Source organism: Tupaia chinensis, unplaced genomic scaffold (assembly GCF_000334495.1).
Source record: "Tupaia chinensis unplaced genomic scaffold, TupChi_1.0 Scaffold144899_1, whole genome shotgun sequence".
In the NCBI taxonomy this organism is placed as follows: Eukaryota; Metazoa; Chordata; class Mammalia; order Scandentia; family Tupaiidae; genus Tupaia; species Tupaia belangeri.
This window is the reverse complement of record NW_006204759.1, coordinates 1824976-1850842: the sequence shown is the minus strand read 5'-3', so window position 1 is coordinate 1850842 and position 25867 is coordinate 1824976. Positions and strand designations below refer to the sequence as shown.

The following is a 25867-nucleotide window of genomic DNA, read 5'->3' as shown; positions in this document are numbered from 1 at the left end:
AATTTCAACATAAGGTAGACAACTGGAAAAGTAAATCTGTGGAGGGAGGAAAAGGTATAACATACAACTTGCATTTCAACCTAAGGAAGTGACTGGTAGATTACCATTTTTGATATCATTATCCCCCTCTTCAACAATACATTTTTTTTTTGAGAGGTTTTTTCACTATAGGGCGCGTGTGCTCGCCAGATAGAGAGAGACAGAGAGACAGAAAGCGAGAAATCAACCCACAGGGGGGATGGTCACGCTGCAATCCTTTCTCCTCCATTCTCCTCTTGGGATCTTGGGCACACACGCACACGCGCCCGGCGTGAGTTTTAAGCCACCAGGTCCAGGACGCGAACCACGGTCAACTACGTGGGAGTTCAGCGACATAGTCATTATGCTAACTGCTGGTTCCCAGCAATACATAATTTGAAAGTTGTATATAAGTAGATCCATTTATGAAGAGAGATAGACATGATAAATAGATAAGATATTGTAAGGCAGATAAAAATTATGAAGATCAAGGGCAGGGTAGGGGGAGACATATGTCCTGAAAGTTTCACAGAAATGTAAGTAACATTGTAACCCTGCTTTTCTTAGAATCTTAGCACTGAAAAACAGAAACTAATAGTTGCAGGGTAAGGATGAAGGGGTGGCGCATATGAAGTTGTGATAAGGGAAAAAGACCTCTAAAAATAAACCCAACCACATTCTACAAATCATAACTTTCAATGGTGATGTCCCAGATCAAGAACTTCCTTGGGTGCCAGCAGGTGGCGTGGAGGTTAAAATAGCTGGATTCCACATGGCCAATAGCATGGTTCGAGTCCCAGACCCAATGGCTTAAAAAACACGCTGGTTGTGGGGCCAGTAAATGGCATAGAGGTTATGTTGCTGGACTTCCACCTAGCTAACAGCAGTTTGAGTCTTGGACTTGGTGCCTTAAAACTCGTTCCAGGCATGTGTGTGAGCTTGCCCAAGATCCCAAGAGGAGAATGGAGAAGAGATTGTGGCATAGCCATCCCCACCCCCGGCAGGGGGGGTGATTTCTCACTTTCTCTCTCACTGTCTCAGTCTTTCCCTGGTGAGCTCACGTACCCTATGGCAAAAACATAAAAATCTCATTAAAAAAAAACTGCCAGTTGTGTGTGTGTTGAGTCCCAAATCCCAAGAGGAGAACAGAAGAAAAGAGACTGCGGCATGACCATGCCCCGGGGCAATGCCTTCTCTCCCTCTCCCTCTCTCTCTGGCAAGCTCATACATCCTACGACAAAATAAGCTGCTGTTGCTTCTTTTAAAAATAATTTTAATTTAATTTTATTTATTTATCATTATTATTGCTTAATTTTGCTATAGGACATGTGCACACACCAGAGAGACAGAGACAGAGAGGGAAAGTGGAAAAAAAAAAGCTGCTAGGACTAGAACAGTGGTCAGACACATGGAAGTCCAGCGCCTCAACCACCATGCCACCTGTTGGCCGTCCAAAAAGCTGCCTTTTTAAAATTTTTAAGAATTATTTTATTTAACTTTATGTGTTTATTTATTTTAATTTGACTAGAGAAGGACAGAGTGTGAAAGAGAGAGAGAGTGAGGGAAAGTGAGAAAGCGAGCCGCCAGGTTCAGGACTCAAACCACAGTCGGCCATGTGGGAGTCCAGCACCCTTACCCCCCGCGCCCCCTGCCAGCCCCCAAAAAAGCTTCTTAAAGCAAAATAAACAAAAGGATTCCATTCCAGCCTCTCAGTAGAGAAAGTCAAAAGGAGAAACTATTTTCATCTATAAGACTATAAGAGGCAGAACCTATAACCAATATAAATGACACTATCCTTCAAGCAAATGATAAATACCCAAGAGACCGCAAATAGGAAAGGGATGACCAAAATTTAATGAGTGTATCCTGGGTAGTTAAAAGGCAAGGATTAAAAGGTAAGCAAATTGGGAACCAGCAGTTAGCGTAATGGCTATGTCACTGGACTCCCACGTAGTCGACCACGGTTCGCATCCCGGATCCGGTGGCTTAAAACTCACACCGGGCACGTGTGCGTGCGTGCCCAAGATCCCGAGAGGAGAATGGAGGAGAAGGGATTGTGGCATGACCATCCTCCCTGGGGGGTGATTTCTTGCTTTCTGTCTCTATGTCTCTGTCTGTCTGGCGAGCGCATGCGCCCTATAGCGAAAACCTCTCAAAAAAAAAAAAAAAAAAAAAGAACTATAAGGTAAGCAAATTAATAAAGTCAGAGGGTGTGAAACCGAAAGATGTGAGAAAGGGCTAGATAAACAATTAACCGAGGAGGGTATGCCATTCTTTTTGTTGTTAAACCACCAGAGGGCATGTGTGTTTGCCAGTGAGAGGGAGAGAGAAAGATGGAGAGGAGAGAGAACCCTCAGTGGGGCATGGTCACACAGCACAATCCCTTCACCTCTCCACCTTGTTGGGATTTTGAGCATGCACACACATGTCTGGTGTGTTTCTGAAGTCACTGGGGTGGGATCTGAACTGTGGTTGGCCACGTAGGATCCAGTTCTCTTAATCATGAGGCTATGAAGCCAGCTTGAAGAACATATCATTCTGATTTTTAGAAAGTGTACTGCTAAATATCATCTTCTTTTTAGATTTTTACCATAGGGTGCGTGCGCTTGCTGGGGAGGGAGGGAGAGACACAAAGTGAGAAATCACCCCCTGAGGGAGATGGGCACATCTACAATCCCTTCTCCATTCTTCTCTCGGGATTTCAGGTACACACACATACAGGCCAGGCATGCTTTCCCCAGACACAGGTCTGAAACTCGAACCATGGCCATGTGGGATCCAGTTCCTTAATCACTACATCATTTGCAGGCCCATCCTGTTTTTTTTTTTTAAAGATTATTTCTTTCTTTTGTGAGACAGACAGACACACACACACACACACACACACACACACACACACCCCTCTGACAGGGCCTGGCCACGCTGTGATCCCTCCCTGAGCCTCCTAGCATCATAGGTATTCCTTATGTGAACCAGTCAACCTGGGACCCAAACCCTGGGCCTTCCTACATGGCTCCAGCATCACACAGTAGCACACCCAGTGCCCTAAGGTTGCATCTTTTTCCTTTATTTTGTAAAGTTTATTTATTTATTTTTTTCATATGCAAGAAAGACAGAGTGAGTTAAGTAACTTCAGCAGACCATACAAGGTCTTCAAAAAGTTCACAGAAATGTGTATTATGGGGACCAGCAGATGGTTACGTCACTGGACTCCCACATGGTTGACCATGGTCTGAATGTCAGACCTGGCAGCTTGATATTCACACCAGGAGTGTGTGCATGTGTGCCCAAAATCCTGAGAGGAAAATGAAGGAGAAGAGATTGCGGCATGGCCATCCCCCCTGAGGGGCGATTTCTCACTTTCTGTCTCTGCGGTGAGCACCTGCATCCTATAGGAAAAAACCTCTCTTAAAAAAGAAATGTGTATTGGGGTCAGCAGGTGGCATGGTGGTGGAAGACGCTGGACTCCCACATGGTCGACTGCAGTTCAAGTTCTGGACCAGGCAACTTGCTTTCTCACTGGTCAACTGCTCGCTCTCTCTCTCTGGTCAAATTAAAATAAATAAATAAATAAAGTTAAATAAAAGAATTCTTTAAAAAGAAATGTGTATTATGAAAAGCTATGCATGAACTTTAAAATTGCTTATACCAAAATAAACTTGTACTTTACTTCCATGTTTCCATGAGCTTGAAATCCTCTCGTATATTTAAGTCACTTTTTTCAGTCACATGCTGTACAGTAAGAATTGAGAGTATCTGGACCCGCAGCGGGTGTAACAGTTGTCGCTGGACTCCCATGCGTTGAGAGTATCTGGACCCGCAGCGGGTGTAACGGTTGTCGCTGGACTCCCATGCAGTTGACCACGATTCGTGTCCCGGACCCAGTGACTTAAAATCACACAGGGCGTGTGTGCGTGCTCAGGATCCCAAGGAGAATGGAGAAGAAGGGACTGAGGCGTAGCCCCCTTGCGGGGTTGATTTCTCGCTTTCTGTCTCTCTGTCGTCTCTGTCTGTCTATCCAGCAAGCGCACATGCCCTATAGCAAAAACCTCTCTTAAAAAAAAAAAAAAAGAGAAATGATCTTCTGCCAGATGCAACTCTGTCATGGGCAGCATTTTAAAACTCCCTTTAGTTCCAGATTACATTGCAAAATGTTTTTCAAACGCCTGACACACATAAACCACGCACGTCCCGGGGTGGCAGTCTCAGTCTCACCTACTCCCCCATTCTGCTGCTGGGGCTTGCTGGTTGGTGGAGCGGCTGCTGGGACCGGAGCAGAAACGACTTGCTGCTGTCCATGTCCTGAAGATGAAGAGGAAAAGGCCATGTCAGTGCAAATAAGGGATTCAAACTGAAGTAGAAGAAATACCCTGGGAAAGTGTAAATGTTTTATTTGGGCAAAGACCCACGGGGGTCAGAATTCACTCTGGGACGTGCCACTGCATGCAGTGAATTTGCTGCAGGTTCACTTTTTGTTTTCATTACATAAAAGGTTGGTTCCATTTACCTTTCACCTTACTTATAATTGATAGCTTTCGGTTTTAATGAGGTTCTCCCCTAAAGCCTTGCCTATTTCTCCTAGAAGAACCTGCAGTAAAGTCAGCGGGCTGAATCTGTGACATTTCCACTATTCCCATAGCAACAAATCGATGTCATCAACAGAAGCGTGTGCTCATGGCAGGGTCTATCAGAAGGAAAAGCTGGGTGGTGAGGAAACCTAAAAGCAGTTCAATTGTCTCTGAAGTGCTCTTGCTTCAAAGGATAAGGAGACATTCAGAAAGGATTCTACCCTTTCCCTCCCAAACAAAGCGGCCTTATTTTGCAACTGACAGTTGGTGGAAAATACGAGTTGAAAGAGTCTTAGGTGCCGTGAAGTGCTACTGTACTGTCACAGCAGGGAGAGAGGAGAATGGAGTTCAGAAGCGAGGGTGTCACGGAAACAGGAAGATTAAAGGGAAAGGAGGGGAAATGAGCATGTCTCTCAAGCAGAAAATAAGAGATGCCATACCACAGGAGTATTTATTTGCCCCTTACCCTTTAAATAAATGTGTATGAAGTTGATGAATGTTAAAATTGTAAAATACCAGCCTCCTTTTAAAAAAAAATTGCTATAGGGCACGCAGACGTGTAGGGTGCAGGGTGGGGGCAGGGAGAGGGACAGAGACAGACAAAAAGAAAGCACCTCCTGGGGGGGGTGGCCATGCCATAATCCCTTCTCCTCCATTCTCCTCTTGGGATACTTTTGGGCACACTTGAACATGCACCTGGCTTGTTTTTCAAGTTGCTGGGTCCAGGACTTGAACTGCACTGTTGGCTATGTGTGATCCAGCTACCTTAACCATCAGGAGGCTGTAGCACTCCACCTCATTCTAAAATTTTATTTATTTAATTCCACTTGTTATTATTTTTTAATTTGACCAGAGAGACAGAGAGAGAAAAAGGGAAAGGGTGAAAACAAGTTGCTAGGTCTGGGAGATTGGCCATGTGGGAATCCAGTGCCCTCAACCACCACATGACCTGCTGGCCCCCACCTCATTTTTAAAGAAACAGATTTAAGAAATTTGAGTTTGGGGACCAGCAGTTAGCATAATGGCTATGCTGCTGGACTCCCATGTAGTTGACCGTGGTTGGAGTCCCAGGTCCAGTGGCTTAAACTCACACCGGGCGCGTGTGCGTGCATGCCCAAGATCCTGAGAGGAGAATGGAGGAGAACAGATTGCGATGTGGCCATCCTCCCTGGGGGGGTGATTTCTTGCTTTCTGTCTCCCTGTCTCTCTCTCTCTGTCTGGCGAGCACACTCATCCCATAGCAAAAACTTCTCCCAAAAAGAAAAAGAAAAAAGAAATTTGAGTTTGACTTAGTGAAATCAAAGGTGGAAGGATACAAAGTAGCAAATATACAGGATGAACAAGTTGAAAGAGCTAATGTACAACATGAGAACTATGGTTAACAAAAGTGTACTGGGAAGGACCAGCAGTTGGCCTAACGGCTGTCGCTACACTCCCATGTAGTTGACCGCGGTTTGAGTCCCGGACCCAGTGGTTTAAACTCACGCCAGGCATGTGTGCATGTGTGCCCAAGATCCCGAGAGGAGAGAAGAATGGAGGAGAAGTTGTTACGGTGTGGACCTCCCCCTGGGGGGTGATTTCTCACTTTTTGTCTCTCTGGCAAGCGTGCGCACCCTATAGCAAAAACCTTCCCCAACCCCCAACCCCCCCAAAAAAATACTGGGAACCCAGTGGTTTAAACTCACGCCAGGCATGTGTGCATGTGTGCCCAAGATCCCGAGAGGAGAGAAGAATGGAGGAGAAGTTGTTACGGTGTGGACCTCCCCCTGGGGGGTGATTTCTCACTTTTTGTCTCTCTGGCAAGCGTGCGCACCCTATAGCAAAAACCTTCCCCAACCCCCAACCCCCCCAAAAAAATACTGGGACAGCTCCTTTGGCAAGCGTGCACACCCTATAGCAAAAACCTTCCCCACCCCCCAACCCCCCCCAAAAAATACTGGGCCAGCTCCTTAGCCTCGAGGTCAAGGGACCAGATCCACAGGTTGGCCAACTGTGGTTCAAATCCTGACCCCAGTGGCTTGAAAAACACCCAGGATCTTGTACATGGATGCCCCAAATCCTGACAGGATGGAGAAATGGAGAGGAATCCGTGACGAGACTAAGTCTCACTGAGGGGTGCTTTCTCTCTCTTGCATTTACTCGCTGGCAATTAAAAAAGTCGTAAGGCTAGAAGGTGGTGTGGCAGTTAAAGCACTGGATAAACATGGCTGGCTGAGTGGTTCCAGTCCCAGACCCAACACTTTAAAAATTACGCTGGGCACGTGCCCAAAATCCCGAGAGAAGAATGGAGAAGGGACTGCTGCATGGCCATACTCCATGGATTTCTCACCTCTGTCTCTCTCTGGCAAGAACACGGACCCTACAGCAAAACATATGAATAAATACATCAGTAAAATAATAATAGTGTATTGTATTTGAGATTTTTACTTAAATGTGGTGTATATCTGTTTATTCCACAGAAAGAAAAAAAAGAGGGGTAGCCACGTGAGAGGATGGATATACTAATTTGTTCCACTAGAGTAACCGTTTCATTGCACAGATACAGATACGTGCCTTATAACGTCAAGTTGTATACCTGAAATAGACATAATACATTTTGGGGGGAGGGGATCAACCTAATCTGGGCTGCTCACCAAGAGTGCTTGCAGCATACAAGGGCAGCTCAGAATAATTTCCTCAAGGGCCCTAAGAAGAAAAACGACTAGTGCAGCCGGGAAAGCTCCCCACCTGCTCCTCTATCTTCGATTGATCTCTAGGTCCGACTGTCGACTTTAAGTTCCTGCTGGGTTTTCCAAGGTCCTAACTCAAATGGGCACATTACACACCGATTTAATTGACTTCTGTCAATATTACTCTTAACTGGCACAACTAAATGAGAGGTAACTGTGCCATTAGAGGAAAACAAATTTAGCATAAAATTAAAATGGCTACATGGAATAGCTTATTCTTTAGTTCTTCCTATGGAGAGAAAAAATTGAGAGACATTATTTACAGAAAAAGAACCCAGACTACTGACAATGAAATTATTGTGTTTACTTTGTAGCTTTTCCATTATCTCTGAATTTACAAAGTACCATATAAAATTGCACGGGAGAATTGCTCTTTGACAACGAGTCTTGTGGAGAACAGTTCAAAATGCTACTGTGAACCTGTTTCTAAATTGGTAGGGAGAAGATGAGTTGCTCAGTACCTGGTAATGTGACTAAGTGGTTGGGGGAAAAAAAACAAAACTATCTTTACTTGCTTCATGAAATATACTGGAAAGAATAAACAAGGTTTAAGCTCTGAAAAATGAAACCATAGTAATATACTAACCCCTGCTACACTCTACTCCAGTTTCCCTCTCTCTTAATCTCAAAACTATATGAACTAGACAGTCCCTTCCTCGTGATCCTGTGTACTCCTTCAGGTGCCTCGTTAAACAGGACACGGCCACTGAATCGAGCTGATCACATATATTGCATTTCTATAAAAATGTGACAACCCTGAGGAGGTACCTAGGCCTGTCAGATTCCCAGACGGAAAGTAGATGAGGGGTCACCACAGGCTGACAGGAACGGGGAATGCAGTTACCTCTTAGTGGTGCAGAGTTGCAGTCTGGGATAATGAAAATGCGGTGATGGAACAGTGTGAATGGACGATGCCACTAACTGTACACTTAAAAATGAGTAAGTGCAGGGCCAGCCCATGGCATGGTGGTTAGGGTGGCTGAATGCAACATGGTTGAGAGCATGGTTCAAATCCGGGACCCAGTGGCTTGAAAAACATACCAGGTGCATGTGTGTGTGTGTATGCCCAAAAATCCCCAAAGAAAGGAAAAATGGAGGAGAAGGGACTGTGGCAGGACCATTCTCCATAAGGAGTACTGTTTCACCTGCCCCCATCCCAGCAAGCACACATGTCCTCTGGCAAAATTTAAAAAAAGAGGTTAAGCGTAAATTTCATGTTAGGTATATTTAACTACAATTTTAAAAAATTACCTATTCTAATTATTTTACCTATTTTAAGATGTACATGTCCCCCATGTTTAACATGTGAATTAAAACTAATGTGCTATAATTTCTTTATAGTTCAGCATAATATAATGTCTTACTGTCGTTGGACTCTTAGAATCAATTAAGTATAGTGTATTTAGCAAGTCTCCAATTAAGCCCTATGATGAATATTAATGATAGCTACCATTTCTGAGTGCCTCTATGCACCAATACTAGACTAAGTGCATAATTACAGTAATGGTAAGCCCTATGAGATAGATACTATTATTATACTCCCACCAGATGAGAAAACTGGGTGAGAAAGTGAAGGAACTTGTCAAAGTCACACAGCCGAGAAGAGGCAGCACCTAATCCCGAACTGATTTGTGGGACTAGATCCATTTACTTCACCACCATCTAGTTAACTTCTAATTGTACACAACCAATTCTGGCTGCCATAACTCTAATTATAAAGAGTTTAACTAAAAAACTTAATGTCTGGTAATTAGGAAAGCAGCTAACGCAATCCTTAACTCCTGCTTTGGACCATATTTGTAAATCTGGCACAAGAGACAAGAGCGAGACCCGAACTGAATGGAGAGCGAGAATCAGGGGGCATTCTACAGAACAGCTTCCTTCCTTCCTCCTTTTCTCTCTCTCCCTCTCTTTCCTTCTTTTAGACTTTTGCTAAATAATGTCGGACATGTATGCTTGCCAGAGAGACAGAAAGAGAGAAATCAACCTCGGGGGGGATGGCCACACGGCAATCCCTTCTCTATCCTCCTCCTGGGGTTCTGAGCACGCACACACATGCCTGACATGATTTTCAAGCTTCTAGGTCCAGGACTCGCAGTCAGCCACATGGAAGTCCAGTGTCTTAACCACTAAGACATCTGCTGTTTCCACAACTGCTTTTCTTTTAAAACCTTTTGCCAGAGGGTGTGTGCACTCTCCAGAGAGGGAAAAGAGAGCGAAAGAAAACCCTCCCATCCCATGGGAAACAGTCACGCCACACCCTCGTCTCCCTCCTATCAGGATTTTGGGCATGCATGCATGCACTTGCACCTGGTATTATTTCTCAAGTCCCCAGATTGGGGACCAATCTGCAGGTCAGCCACGTGGTATCTGGCTGCCTTAACCATCAAGGCGCTAGCTGGCCCAACAATTGCCTTCTCTTAAAAAAAGAAAAAAGAAAAGAAGTCAGAAGGTGCATGGGCTCATCAGAGAGAGAGAGAGAGAAAGCAAGCAAGCACCCCATACGGGGGATGGTCATGCTGCATTCCCTTCTCCATTTCTCCTTTTGGAGTTTGACACACACGCACATGCGCAGTGCCTCTCAAGCTGCCGGGACTTGAACCACAGAGTCTGCCTCGGGGCATCCAGCTGCCCCAACCACCCACCAGCAGCTGGCCCTAAATGCCTTCAATTAATGCACCCCCACACCGCAGCTGACCACAAGATCTAAAATCAACCAGTCTATAGCTAAATAAGTATCCTCCCCCAAATCAGAATTATGCCCTGAAACAGTAACACAGAGATCCGTTTCTGTAACCACCTGTTCTGTGCCACCTGCAAACCAAATCATTTCAATCAAACAGATCAACACCATAATTCTTAGACTCATGCTCTTTGCTGACCCAGGGACAGGAGGGAAACAGGATCCTGAAAAGCAGACTCGAGCTACTCGAGTTCCTCGCGCTCATACCCATCACTTTATAGCCGTTAGAATGGTGAGTGAGCCACAGCCTGGAAAAAATGCGCTAACAGACAACAGAGGACACGGAGTCACGAACAGCGGAACTGGGCCCGGCTAGACCTGTGAGAAAGTCATTTTTAAAATGTGTCATGGCTTTCCCAATAACCCAATGGCACCACGACTCAGTCTGGAGGTGCGGTACTCTTCCTAGACCGACCGGAACTCACTGGGCATGGCTCTCGGGTCTGTGATCCTGGCTGACTGGGAGGCTGGGGCAAGAGGGTCACAACAGGTGATTCTTGGCCAAAATCTCTCTCTTTCTCTTCCCACCTCTCCACACAGTGGAAAAATAAAACCAACTCAACTCCTGCCAGCATTTTCTTAACAGCTACTACTACGAAGACTATGCTATTATAAAAGATTCAATAACTACGATTTCCTGTTGGCAGAAAATGGACAACACTGGGCTAATAACTATGTCTCATATAAAAAATTTAAGTCAAAATAAAGTATCGTTAGTCAGGTAAACTCTCTTTACAAGCCAAATGATATATAGTGACTGAGTGTTTAAAAAAATAATGAGAACTTAAAAAAATCTGAAAAATAATGAAAAGCTATTTGATGATGTGGATAGTAATGTCTTTGTCTTGACTGATATGCATGGTAAATTGTGCTGGAAAAAATGTTATACACTGTAAAGACATATGCGATTAAATGTAATATAAAAAAATAATAAAAATTTGGAACCAGCAGTTAGCATAACAGCTATGTCGCTGGACTCCCATGTAGTTGACCACGGTTTGCATCCCGGACCTGGTGGCTTAAAACACGCCGGGCGTGTGTGCCCAAGATCCCAAGAGGAGAATGGAGAAGGGATTGTGGCATGGTCATCCCCCCTGGGGGGTGACTTTTCGCTTTTTGTCTCTGTCTCTGTCTTTCTGGCAAGCGTACATGCCCTGTAACAAAAAAAAAAAAAAAAAAAAAAAAAATATAAAATATCATTAGCAACAGTACAGGTACATACAACCAATAATAGCACACGTATATGTATGCACGCAGTGACCAAAAATACAGAGGTGAGTGAGAGGTCTAAGTCATCCAATTCAATACTGCGTGAAGCACGCACCGTGGCTGAAATTTTCTCTCACACTTTGAAAACTGTGTACCTGTACTGAACGCGGTAGCAGCACTGCCAGGAAACTGTGTATTTTGCGATTCCTATTTTGGGGCTGGGCTTAGCCAACTGCTTTAATCGCTCACCTCGCAGGTCCAGCTTCCGGAGTAGGTGCTGGGAGGGTACGAATCTAACTTTAGTTCTCTACTCGCTGGTGGCAGTTTCCTTCCTTTCACAATAGAGAATTAGAAGCCACTGCTGTAAAATACACTGCAAGGCAGTCGTCACCGTGACAAAGCCATTTCTGCGACTGCCCAAGTAACAATATGTTATTGATCTGGGTACATGAAATTCAATAGAAGTAATCCTGAACAGCCAAACCTCTCACCTCTCTGCACTGTAACAGAACCTGGAGAAAGGCACCAGCCAGAACTGGGGACTGAGATGAAGGAGGTTTTCCCCTCACAGCTTTGCATTTGTGACCCTGAGCAAAAATTGTTGTTTTTTTTTTTATTTTTTGAGAGGTTTTTGTTATAGGGTGCATGCACTCCCCAGAAAGACAGAGAGAGACAGAGAGACAGAAAGTGAAAAAGCACCCCCCAGGGGGGATGGCCATGCTGCAATCTCTTCTCCTCCATTCTCCTCTCAGGATCTTGGGCACGCACGCACATGGGCCTGGCTGGAGTTTAAGCCGTCAGGTCCGGGACTCGAACCGCAGTCAGCTTCATGGGAGTTCAGCGACATAGCCACTGCACTAACTGCTGGTCCCACAACAATTGTTTTTTTTAACACTTTCATTTTCATTTTTATTGCAAATACTTTGGTCCATAAAACACAATGTCCTAAGCAACATTTCAATTAGACACGCCGTGAAAAAAATGAGAAATCTGGCCAACAGTGGTAAAGTTAGGCGCGACCACCCCCTGACCAAAGGTGATTAAGGCAAGTATGATCACCCGTCTGATCCCTATCCTGCCCAGGGATCTCACAGAGCTGCTAAGCACTGCTCTGTCCCGGCTCTCCTTCCTAAAAATGTGAGAACACGGTGGCCAGTGTGTGCTTTTTAACAAAGCTTTATTACTGCAAAACAAGTGTGTTGTTCCAGTTTAGTAACTGAGAACAGTACCTGATAGGCACCAGAGTTACACCTCCAATTTAAAGCATCAAATTACTACGATTTGTGTAAGCAAAAATCAATATCTAGTAAATTCCACCTCTGGGAAGAACATAGTGGTCTATTCCCAAATCTTTCAACTTGTCCTGAAAACCACACAGAGCAGCAAGAATAAATAAGTCCCCACCACATACACATGTACACACCTTACATACAAACTACTTTTTTAGTGAAACGAAGGGACAGAGAACACCCACAAATTCCAGATTATGTGAAAGCCAAGTTACAAACATTGCAAATCAAGAAACTCCAACAGTAAGACAGAAGCAGCATGAACAATTTAAGTGTAAACACTGAAAACTCTAAGAGTACCATTGGGTTGTTGGAAAAGTCAAGATGTATTTTTTTCTATGTAAAAACGCATCACGACTTTTCCGACAACCCAATAGAATGAAATACGGGTAACTGCCTTAATAACTTTGAAACTGTGACCTTCCTAAGTATGGTTCAAAATCCTGAAGTCACAAAAAAAAACCAGGCAAGTCAACTACATAAAAATAAAGAACCAGGGCAGCCCATGGCCAGTGGCTCAGGAGCTGGATTCTCCAACAGCCAGCAATCCGAATCCTGGACCTGGTGGCTTGGGAAACACACCAGGTGCATGTGTGTGTATGCCCCAAACCCTAAAAGGACAAAGATGGCAGAGGGAGGACTGCAGTGTGACTATTCCCCACATGGGGGAGTACGATGCTCCCCCCTTCTCCTATGGCAAGTGCCCGTGTCCTCTAGTCAATTTTTTAAAAATTAAAAGTCACATAGCTAAAAACAAAGTCAAAATGAACAATCAACAAAGTCAAAGATATTCTACAACTCAGAGACAAAGGACTAATCCCTCTACTTTTAAAAGAACTCTCTGGCCTGGTGGTTAAGGTGCTGGACACCCACATGGTGGACCGCAGTTCAAGTCCCGGGTCTGGCGGCTTCCTTTCTCACTTTCCCCTTCTCTCTCTAGTTAAATTAAAAAATGACAATAAATAATAATAACAAAATTAAATAAATTAATAATTTTTAAAAAGAGCTCTCAGAGAAGAGACAGAGAGGTAATCCAAAATAAAATGAGTGATACGAGAATAGTTAACTCACAAAGATTAAAAATAAATCCTTAAAGGAGCAGTGTGAAGAAGAAGAGGCGAGAGTGACCCCCGGACCAACCAAAGCCTGAGCACCGCTGCATCCCCCTCGTCCAGCGCCTACGTCCCACCGTTGTCGCCACCATGCCCAAGAGAAAGGCTGAACCACAGAGAAGATCTGCAAGGTTGCCTGTGAAACCTGCTCCTCCAAAGCCAGAGCCCAAGCCTAAAAAGGCCCCTGCAAAGAAAGGAGAGAAGGTGCCCAAAGGAAAAAAGGGAAAAGCTGATGCTGGCAAGGATGGGAACAACCCTGCAGAAAATGGAGACGCCAAAACAGACCAGGCACAGAAAGCCGAAGGTGCTGGAGAGGCCGAGTGAAGTGCGTGCGTTTTTGATAACTATGTGTTTCTGGTGACTGCACAGTTTGAAATACTATTTTTTATCAAGTTTTATAAAAATGCAGAATTTTGTTTTACCTTTTTTTTTTAAGCTATGTTGTTAGCACACAGAACACTTCATTGTTGTTTTTTGGGGAAGGGGCATTTGTCACTAATAGAATGTCTCTGAAGCTGGATTGATTTGGACAACATCTTTCCCTTTAGCTTTGAGAGACTTCCTCTTGGCTCCTGAGAGGAGGGATTCCCTGACACACGGCCACCTTGGCGCAGATGCCTTGTGGTGTGGGAAACTTAGCATTTGCTTTTATGTCCTCTCCCTCTCTGCTTTCAGCATAGACTTAACTCCCTTTAACCAGAGACCTGTGGGGACCTGGCCACAGACAATTGGTTATGCCAGTATGTCGGGCAATCTGGACTTTCCAAAGACATTGAGATGGAGTCCTTCAAAAGAGCAGCAGTTCCCTTTCTGTACTGTTGGATCTTCAGGTTGATATTCTGCCATTTTCATTTCCCGAAAGTCAGGGTCGGCTCGTGAAAAGTTGTTAAACATGCTAAATGTGAAATGTCAACCCTCACTCTAAACTTTCCCTGTTGAGAGCATCAAATGAAGACCTCATTGGGTTTTATAGTGGCTTTCTGATTTTGGTAGTCCATTGAAGAAGGGAGTTTGAAAGTTGTTGTGTACTGTTAACGACTGTCTGCCCATGTCCTGCCAGAAATACCATGACTGTTTATGAAAAGTATCTTTAATAAAGCTGGATACAGTTTGGCTTGGGAAAAAAAAATCCTTAAAGAGATCCATAAACACTTAAAAGGAAGCTCATCTCTCTGAGTACAAATTAAAAATTACACTCATATCTATCTATCAAATTGATGAAAATTCTAAAGCACATGTTATTGGTGTGGCCATGACGAAACCAGCATTTTTGTGCATCGTCAGTGGCAATGCAAAATATTACCGATAGAGGAGAATTCAACACTATCTGCCAACCACAGACACACACTGACCCAGTAAACTCACTTCTAGCAAACACACCCCTCCCCACCCATATACCTCCATGCAGATGAGGCTATTTATTGCTGCACAAATAGTCAAAGCATGGAAACACCTTAAGTGTCCATAAATAAAAGAGATGGTTAAGAGACTGGCGGGTGGTGTGGTGGTTAAGAGCGCTGGACTCCCACATGGCCGACCACGGTTTGAGCTCTGGACCTGGGGGCTTGCTTTCTCACTTTCCCCCTCTCTTGCTTACTCTGTCCCTCTCTGGTTAAATTATAAATAAATAAATAAAGTTAAATAAACAAATAAAGTTAAATACAATAATTCTTTATAATAAAATAAAAACAGGTCCAGCTGTTGGCATAGTGGTTAAGGCAGCTGTAGCCCACATGGCTGGCTGTACAGTTCAAGTCCCACACCCAGTGGCTTGAAAAACACACTGGGCACGTATGAACGCATGCTCAAAATCCCAAGAGGAAGATGTAGAAGAAGAGATTATGACATGGCTATTCCCCTAGGAGTGCTTTCTCACTCTCTCTCTCTCTCTCTCTCTCTCTCTCTCCAGTGAGCACACATGCCCTACAATGAATAAAACACAAACACATACTCACAGAATAAGCATTAGGAAAAAAAAAGATCCCTAAGCAAATATATAGAAATGTCTTTAGGTTTAAAAGAAATGTTTTAGTGACCAGTAGATGGCATGATGGTTACGTTGCTGAACTCCCATGTAGTTGACCATGGTTCAAGTCTGGACCCAGTGGCTTATGTATGTGCATACGTGCCCAAAATCTCGAGAGGAGAATGGATTGATGCTTGGTCATCCCCCCTAGGAGGTGATTTCTTGCTTTCTGTCTATCTCTTTCTGTCTCTCTGGAAAGGGTACATTCTCTATAGCAAAAATCTCTCTCTAAAAAAAAATGTCTTGGGAGCAACAGTTAGCGTAATGGCTATGTCGCTGTACTCCCACGTAGTCGACCGCGGTTCGCGTCCCGGACCTGGTGGCTTAAAACTCACGCCGGGCACGTGTGCATACATGCCCAAGATCCCGAGAGGAGAATGGTGGAGAGGGGATTGCGGCGTGGCCATCCCCCCTGGGGGGTGATTTCTCGCTTTCTGTCTCTCTGTCTCTCTCTGTCTGTCTGGCGAGCACATGCGTCCTATAGCAAAAACCTCTCCAAAAAAAAAAAAAAGAAAGAAAGAAAAAAAATGTCTTAAAACAAGATTTATAAAAAAAGATGAGACAGTTTACACGGTAAGTACTTTTTGTATGAACACACTGGAGCATGGAATGAGACTATATAGTGTTTATATTTGGTTATATTTGCGTAAAGAAAGGCCTGAGGGAAAAAAATAAACACTAAAACGTGTTACCTATAGAGGGCAGCAGTGGGTGGGGGAGAGTAAAATTTCTCCAAACACACAACTGTATAATTTAACTTTGAAACTATATAACTATGCTATCTATTCAAAAATTTAAATAAAAATTAATATTTATTAAAGAAAACTGATAACTACTTATCTTAATTATATTTCCATTTTTAAAATTAAACAAGTTTTAATGAACAAATGCATCAATATGAAATAGCTAATTTTTCATTACATATATAACATTCCTGTAATAGACCCCTTCACACAATCTATATATTTAAATACAATTTTCACAGTAGACAAAAGTTTTGTGCAAAGGTTAATCATTTTTTAACTTTTCTCTTTTATCTTTTGAGAGAGACTTTTGCAATAGCGTGCATGTGCTCGCCAGACAGAGAGACAGAGAAAGTGAGAAATCACCCCCGGGGTATGGCCACACTCCAGTCCCTTCTTGTCTATTCTCCTCTCGGGATCTTGGGCATGCATGCATATGTGCTTGGTGTGAGTCTGAAGCCACCGGGTCCAGAACTTGAACCACAGTTGACTACGTGGGAGTCCAGCAACGTAACTATTATGCCATCTGCTGGTCCCAATCTTCTTTTAACTTTTTAAAAGTTCATTTACTGGGGTCAGCAGGTGGTATGATGGTTAAGGAGCTGGACTCCCACACAGCCAACTGCAATTTGAGTCCTGGACCCAGTGGTGCTTGAAAATCACTGTGTGAGCCCAGAATTCTGAGAGGAGACTGGAGAACGGACCATGGTGTGGCAATTCCCCCTGCAGGGTGATTTCTCACTTTCCCTCTCTGTCTCTCTCAGTTGAGCACATGAGCCCTATGGCAAAAACCTAAATTGTGAGAAGGAAGAAGAAAGGAGAGGATGAGAAAGAGAGTAAGTGAGACAGAGACACAGCATTCCTGACCAGGTCTTGATGCCATGATTCATCTCCAGCTTCAGTCAGTCCAGATCACAGGCACATGAACACCAGATACGACAGGAGGTCTCTGGATACGAAACGGGACCGCTCCCCTGTGAGTCAGCCTCATAGAGCATGGCATTTTACCACTGCTCCACCACCCAGTGCCCATAATTCTCATACCTCTGCATAGAGCTTAGCCATGGCACTACGGGGTCAGTCACGATTCTCATTTCTTTCCTTTTTTAACTGCTAGAGAATGTGTATGCTGAACAGAGAGAAATGAGAAAAAAAGGAGAAGGAAAGAAAGCACTCTTCAGTGGGGCATGGTCACCCACGGTACCTTCTCCATCTCTCCGTCCTGGCAGGATTTTGGACACATGTGCATATGCACCTGATGTGTTTTTCAGGCTGCTAGGCCTGAGATTCAATTTGCAATTGGTCATGTGGGATCAGGTTCCCTTAATCAATAGGCTAGGAGGCCAGTCAGTTTCTCATCTTTCTTTTCTTTTTAGAGAGATATTTGCTATAAGGCATGTATGCTTACTGGAGAGAGACAGACTGAAAGAGAGAAATCAACCCCCAGAGGGGATGGCCACACCACAATCCCTTCTTCTCCATTCTCCTCTTGGAATCTTGGGAGCACACACACACACGCGTGCACCCGGCCTGAGTTTAAGCTGCCGTGTCTGAGACTGGAACAGCAGTCGACTACGTAGGAGACCAGCGATGTAACCAATATGCCATTTGCTGGTCTTCAGATTCTCATTTTTTAAAACCAACTTACTTGTATGACTTTAGGAAAACCATTTCATTGTCTCATTCACCTTTATTTTTTCTTATGATCAAAAATCGATTAACTGGGGTCGGCAGGTGGTGTGGTGGTTGAGGGCACATGGCTGACGCGGTTTGAGTTCCAGATCTGACAGCTTGTTTTTTTCACTTTCCCTTTTTCTCTGTCTCTCTCTGGTCAAATTAAAAAAATAATAACAAATGAAATGAAATAAATAAATTTTTTAAAAATCGATGAATTCATCTCTGAAATTTTTCCTTCTATGTCTTTTTTTTTTAAGTGCTAGAGGGTACAGTTGCATGCAGGAGACAGCACCTCCTCCCTGTGGGTCATGGCCATGCTCTAATCTCCTTCTTCCATTTCTCCATCCTATCAGAATTTGGGACACACAAGCACATGCAGTCAGCCTTTTCCTTCCAGGCTGCTGGAGTCAAAATTCAAACTGCAGTGAGCCATATGGGGTCTGGCTCCCAACGTGCAGGGTGGACGGTTGAGCCACGGGGCCAGCCCTAGTTCTAACATTCTGTGATTGTGCTGAATATTTAGCTGAGGTTCAGGTCTGAGCTTTCCCAACTTCCCTTTCTTTTCCATTATTCCACTTAGGCGAAGTCTAAGAGTGAGTTTCAGGTGGGGAAACAAAGACAACACAGTTAGCTTTCGGCATAAGAATGACTGGGTTCCACTCCATCTAGCTTAAGCAAAAGCCTACTAATACCAAAAGGCAAGGGGAAGTTGAAAAATTACAACCGATAAGTTGAAGTGAAGATAGTGAATTAGTATACTTCAGTGCAAACTGTTTAAGCACATTTCTAAAGCAACAGAGAAGATTTTTATAGAAACAGCTACTTCTAAGTTCGAACTTCACTTTCTACTGAGAAATCATTTGGGTAAGACGCAGAAACACACAGCGGAACACTTCAAATAAATTAAGCAATGTACACAACTTTTGGCATCTCTAACACTGACTACCTGAAAGTCATTTTTCTTTTTTTAATGAGAGAGCATACACATGCAGGAGAGAAAGAAAAAGGAGAGGGAGGAGGATGAGTGGGGAGAAAAGAGGTTTTTTAAAAATACATACATTTGAGGCCAGCAGATGGCGTGGTGGTTAAGGTGCTGGGCTCCCACGTGGCCGACCGTGGTTTGAGTCCTGAGCAGCTCAGGAATCACACAAAATCCTAGGAGGAGAAGGGACTGTGGCAAGGCTATTCCCCCAAGGGGTGATTTCTCATTTTCTCTCTCTGTTGAGTGAATATGCCCTGTTCGCTGCTGCTTGCAAAACAAACAAACAAAAAAACCAAAACAAAACTACAGGGTGCAGTCATTCATCAGGAAGAGACAGAGAGAGAAAAAGTGAAAAAACATCCCTCAGGGAGGATGGCCATGCCACAATCCCTTCTTTTTCACTCTCCTCTCAGGATTTTGGGCATGCACACACATGTGGCTGGTGTGTTTTTCAAACCACCAAGTCTGGGAATTGAACTGTGCAGTCGGCTATGTGAGATCCAGCTGCCCTGACCACCACGGCCACTGGCTGGCCCCAATTTTACTTATTTTTTTTCCAAAGAGAGATTTTTTTTTTCTGTAGGGCACGGTGCGTGCACTCACTAGAAAGCAAGAGAGACAGAAAGTGAGAGGTCACTCCCCCCCCCCCAGGGAGATGACCATGTCACAATCCCTTCACCTCCATTCTATCGGATTTCGGGCACACAGACCCAGCGTGAGTTTTAAGCTGCCAGGTTCAGGATTTGAACCGTGATTGACAATGTAGGAGTCCAGCGATATAACTGCTACACCATTTGCTGGTTCCCCCCATTTTACTTTTAAAATGTCACCTTTATAATTAAAATAGCCAATATAAGCTATATATTTAATAAAGCACATGTTATCAAGCAAAATTATTCAATATATTCATTAAACATGTCTTCTCCATAAATTACAATGCAAAATTTTTCCCCAAATAGTAGTGATTCACCATCATCTTAGTGACTTCGAATTTAGTTCAAAGATTACCTCTGGTAAGTAAAACAACAAAATTATTAATTTTTATGATTACTGAAAACAAACACAAAACACTAAAAAAATTTCAATATAGTTTTGCACAAGTTTGTTTTGAAGACTATTTCAATTTGTAATAAGACAAGAATATGTTTCATAGAAAAATGTAACTCTGACTATGATCTAAACTGTGAGCAAACCTGATATTGACACCTAATCGTCCCATGTGGGCAGCAGGGAGAGGACTACATTAATGTAAGAGGACTACATTAAAATATTCCGTAGTGTGGAGCCTAAAAACTGAAAATTCAACAAAGAGCAATACAAATGTGTCATCTAGAAAGACAGAGGACCAGCCCTGGAGCCTAGGGGTTACGGGAGCTGGATCCCACATGGCCAATAGCAAAGCTCAAATCCCAGCTCTGACAGCTTCAAAAACACACCAGGTGGGACAGCAGTTAGCATAATAGCTATGTCACTGGACTCCCATGTAGTCAACCGCGGTTCGAGTCCTGGACCTGGTGACTTAAACTGACGCCGGGCGCGTGTGCGTGCATGCCCGAGATCGCGAGAGGAGAATGGAGGAGAAGGGATTGCGGCGTGGCCATCCCCCGGGGGGTGATTTCTCGCTTTCTGTCACTCTGTCTCTCTCAGTCTTTCTGGCGAGCACGTGCGCTCTATAGCAAAAACCTTCCCCCCCGCAAAAGAAAGAAAGAAACAAACAAACAAAACAAAACAAAACACACTAGATATATGTGTGTGCTCGCCTAAAATCCCAACAGCTGGAGAAATGGAGGAGAAAGGATTGTGGGATGACCACATACACCCTCTGACAATGAAAAACAAATACACAGGGGCCAACAGATGCTAATGGCATGGTGGTTATGGCAGCTTGACCCCACATGCCCAACTGCATGGTTTGAGTCCCAGACCCTGAGACTTGCTTTCTCTCTCTCTCTTTCTATCTCTTTCTCTTTCGCTCCCTTTTCCCCTCTCTGGTGAGCACACACACCCTGTGGCAAATTTTAAATAATAATAATAAATAAAATAAGTAATTCATTCAAAATATTTTTCTAAATACTACATGCATAAACATGTACATAAATACAGAAGATAGGGCTATAAGACCTGAAAGACTGCCTCTGGTCAGGGGTCAGAGGCCAAAGAAGAGCGAGCAGGGTAACACTATCTTGTTTGAAGTCCACATCTTTATGATATGGACTTTTAAAACAATGTGCAAGGGCCAGCACATGGTGTGGTGGTTAAGGCAGCTGGATCACACATGGCCAACTCTGAGGTTCGAGTTCTGGACCCAGTGACTTGAAAGGACATGTCCGGCACGTGTGCATGTGTGCCCATCCCTCCAGGGGTGATTTCTCAATTTCTTTCTTTAGCAAACTCACGTACTCTACAGTAAAAAGTAAACAAACAAACAAAAAATCCCCACAAAACAACTATGTACAGAGACCAGGTTTATCTTACCCACCTAACATAACCTAGAAAAGAGCAAAATGCATGAAATAATCAGTTTTCTCGACACTGTATTTTATGCAATGAGGACAGTGACCTCTGGATATAGCGGAGTGAGTAGGGCCACCTGTTTACTGCCTGGAGGGTTTCCAGCCCATGAGGCTATCTGGAGGTGAGGACGCAGCAGCTGAGAGTCTGTAGATCAACAATGAGAGTTCACAGGAGAGAGCAGCAGAGACGAGAAAGCTGCAGAAAGAGAGAAAACCCCACAGATCTCCAGAGAGCGTCTTCCTGGAATATGAAGCAGACTACTGGCTGGTGCGCGTGTACACATGTGCATGTGCATGCACCTGAAAACTATCTTGAGGCCACGGGAACCAGCAGTTAGTGTAATGGCTATGTTGCTGGACTCCCACGTAGTCAACAGTGGTTCGCGTCCCGGACCCGGTGGCTTAAAACTCACGCCGGGCACGTGTGCATGCGTGCCCAGGATCCCGAGAGGAGAATGGAGGAGAAGGGATTGCAGCGTGGCCATCTCCCCTGGGGGGTGATTTCTCGCTTTCTGTCTCTCTGTCTCTCTCTGTCTGTCTGGCGAGCGCATGCGCTCTACAGTGAAAACCTCTCCCCCCCAAAAAAACTATCTGAGGCCAGGGGAAGAAACAGTGCCTGGTGCTTACAAGCCAGACATAACCTAAATGGCTGTGTCGCCGGACTCCCATGTAGTTGACCGTGGTTCGAGTCCCAGACCCAGTGGTTTAAACTCATGCCAGGCATGTGTATGTACGTGCTCAAGATCCGGAGAGGAGAAAGGAAGAGATGGGATTGCAGTGTGGCCATGCCCCCTGGGGGGATGATCTCTCACTTTCTGTCTTTCTGGCGAGCACATGTGCCCTATAGCAAAAACCTGTCCAAAAAAAAAAAAAGCCAGCCATTACCTATTTGTACCAGCCAGGTCAGAAAACGTCGTAGTCAAGAGGCCTTGAGTAGAATACTGACAGGTCTTGCTTCTACTGCAATTAACCAGACCTAACTAAATGCCACTCTGATCGCACCTAACAAATCTTGAAAGCAACAGCCCCAAAGATCAAACTGCTTCTAAATAACTTTAACTGTATTCCTGAAAAAAGCTCAAGAATAATTACAGGATTATAAATTTCTAGCACCCAACAAGGTATGAATCACAATGTCTGACATTCAGTCAAAGACTGTCAGGCATGAAAACAGGAAAATATGATAATGAAGGGGGAATCAACTGATTGAAACAGACCCAGGACTGACTCAGATGCTGGAATCAGCTGAGTAGGACATCAACGCAGATCTCAGCGGCTGGGCACGGGGCATACGCCTACAGTCCCAGTGACTTAAGAGGCTGAAGCAGAAGGATCACAAATTCAAGGCCAGCCCAGGCAACATAGAGACCGGAAAAACAGACAAAAAGTCAAGAACGAAACCCCCAAATCCAGACGTGACTGTCATACTCTATACATCTCCCAAATAAAGATATACAAAAACAGCCCAACTGAGCTCCGAGGGATAAAAATGACAATATCTGAGATGAAAAACATACCTGACAGAATTAATAGCAAGTTAGACTTTGCCACAGGGGCCGGACGGTAGCAGCAGCAAAACGTGATGCTCTGTGGAGCTGACCACAGGGGAGCGCCAAGTCGAAGTTCAGAGACCCCTGAGAACCCAGACGTGCCCATGCCCATGAGCTGCAACCAAGACCCCGCTGGAGGTGTTATCTCTATGGCACCAAGATCCCGCTGGGGAGGGGCCAGCAGGTGGTATGGTGGTTAAGGTGCTGGACCCCTACATGGCAGACTGGGGTTTAAGTCTCAGACCTGGCAGCTTGCTGTCTCACTTTTCCTCTCTCTCACTCTCTCACGCATGCCCTACAGTAAATTTAAGCGGGGGGGAAAGATAGATAAAATTAAATGCATAATTCTTTTTTTAAAGAGTTATTTTATTGGGACCAGCAGTCAGTGTAATGGCTATGTTGCTGGACTCCCATGTAGTTGACCGCAGTTCGTGTCCTGGACCCGGTGGCTTAAAACTCATGCCGGGCATGTGTGCGTGCGTGCCCAAGATCCCGAGAGGAGAATGGAAGAGAAGGGATTGCAGCGTGGCCATCCCCCCGGGGGGTGTTATTTCTCGCTTTCTGTCTCTCTGTCTCTGTCTGTCTGGCGAGCACATGTGCCCTATAGCAAAAAAAGAAACCTCCCCCCTCCAAAGAAAAAAAAAAGTTATTTTATTTAACTTTAATTAATTAATTAATTAGTTTATTTAAATTTGCCCAAAGAGGGACAGAGTGTGGGGGGGCTGGTGAGAAAGCAAGCATCCAGGTCCAGGACTCAAACTGTGGTTAGCAACGTGGGAGTCTAGCGTCCTTAACTACCACACCACCTGCCGGCCCCGATCCTTTTTTTTTTTTAATAGGGGACACGAGCTCACCAGAGAGACAGAGAGAGATAGACAAAAACCAAGAAACCACCCCTTCAGGGGATGACCACTCTGCGCAATCCCTTCTCTTCCATTCTCCTTGAGATTTTGGGTACATGTGCACACACACATGCCTGGTGAGTTTTAAGCTGCCAGGTCCAGGACTTGAACTGCAGTTAACTACGCGGGAGTCTAGTGATGTAACCATTACATACCTGCTGGTTCCAAGTAAATAATTCTTCAAAAAGAAAAAAGATCCTGTCGTGGATGCTGTCTCTCTTAGAAAGAAATGAATAAACTAAAACAAACAAACAAAAAAACCCTATACTTTGCCTAAGATTAATGAATGCATAATGTAGAAAGTATCCAAAATGAAAGAGAAAAAAATTTTAAAATATAAAAACAGCATCAATAAGCAATAAGACAAGTTTACGCAACTTAGCATACGTGTAATTGTAGATGGGAGGAATATTGAGAGGAAAGAAATGAAAGGATAATGCCCCCAAATTTCTGAATTTGATGGAAATTATAAACATACAAATCCAAAGAGCTCTACGAATCTCAAGACGAGACATTAACAAAATGACACAAAAGTTCACCATAATCAAATTGCTCAAGACTAATGACAAGGAGAAAAATTTACAAGTGGTCAGAGAAAAAGAGTCACATTAAGTACAAAGAAGAAAAGTAAAGATGACAATAGAGTTCTCTTAGGGTGACAATGCAAGAAGGTGCCATCTTTAATATACTAAAAGAAAAAAAGAAGAACTATCTGCCTAAAACATTATGCTCGTAATAATATCATCCACAGCCAAAAGCAAAATATTCATACTTTCCGGTCACACAAAAACTAAAAGGGGGCCATATAGTGGTGAAGCGATAAAATGTGACATCCCACAAGGCAATTCCACACAGGAAGGTTCCTGGGTCACGTCCAGAGATTTCCCTAAGCACACTGGGCATGCGCTTGTCCACGGTCCAGGGCTCGCTGAAGGCTGCAGTGAATTACAGCACTGAGATCCTGTTGGTGGTGCTGTCTCTTTGTCTCTGACTCTCTCATCCATAAAAGAAACAAGTTTTGTTTTTTTTTTTTAAAAACAAAAAAAGCTGAAAGAATTCACAATCAGTAGATCACTATTTTTTTTTTCAGAGAGGTTTTCACTAGAGGGCGCGTGCACTCGCCAGACATACAGAGAGAGACATAGAGACAGAAAGCGAGAAATCACCCCCCAGGGGGGATGGTCACGCCGCAATCCCTTCTCCTCCATTCTCCTCTCGGGATCTTGGGCACACATGCACACGCACCCGGCATGAGTTATAAGCCACAGGGTCCGGATCACGAACCGCAGTCAACTATGTGGGAGTCCAGCGACACAGCCATTACGCTAACTGCTGGCTCCCAGTAGATCACTATTAAAAGCTACTAAATATTGGGACCAGCAGGTGGTGTGGTGGTTAAGGTGCTGGACACTCCCACATGGCCAACAATGGTTCGAGTCCCGGATCTGGCAGCTTCCTTTATCCCTTTCTCTCTCTCTCTGTGTCTCTCTCTGGTCAAATTAAAATAAATGAATAAATAAATAAAATGAAATAAATAATAATTAAAAAATAAAAGGTGGTACATACTTACAAAAAATAAAAAAAAAGAAAAGCTACTAAATATTGAGACCAGTAGATCACATGATGGTTACATCACTGGACTCCCATGCAGTCAACCACGGTTCAAGTCCTGGACAGGCAGCTTGAAACTGACGCTGGGCACATGTGTGGGCATGCCCACAATCCTGAGAGGAGAATAAAGAGATTGTGGAGTGGCCATACCCCCTGGGGTGGGGGCTCTTGCTTTCTGTCTCTCTAGTGAGCATA

At 44.1% G+C, this 25867-nt stretch overlaps 1 protein-coding gene across 1 annotated transcript in view; it reads right to left on the bottom strand.

Annotated features, from left to right (window-relative positions):
* Positions 1 to 25867, bottom strand: part of RPA1 (replication protein A1) — a 103066-nt gene that overhangs the window by 34480 nt on the left and 42719 nt on the right. Inside the window, exon 5 of the mRNA XM_027767899.1 lies at positions 4234 to 4320. Within this exon, the coding sequence (XP_027623700.1) occupies positions 4234 to 4320 (87 nt within the window). The remainder of the gene's footprint in view (positions 1 to 4233; positions 4321 to 25867) is intronic.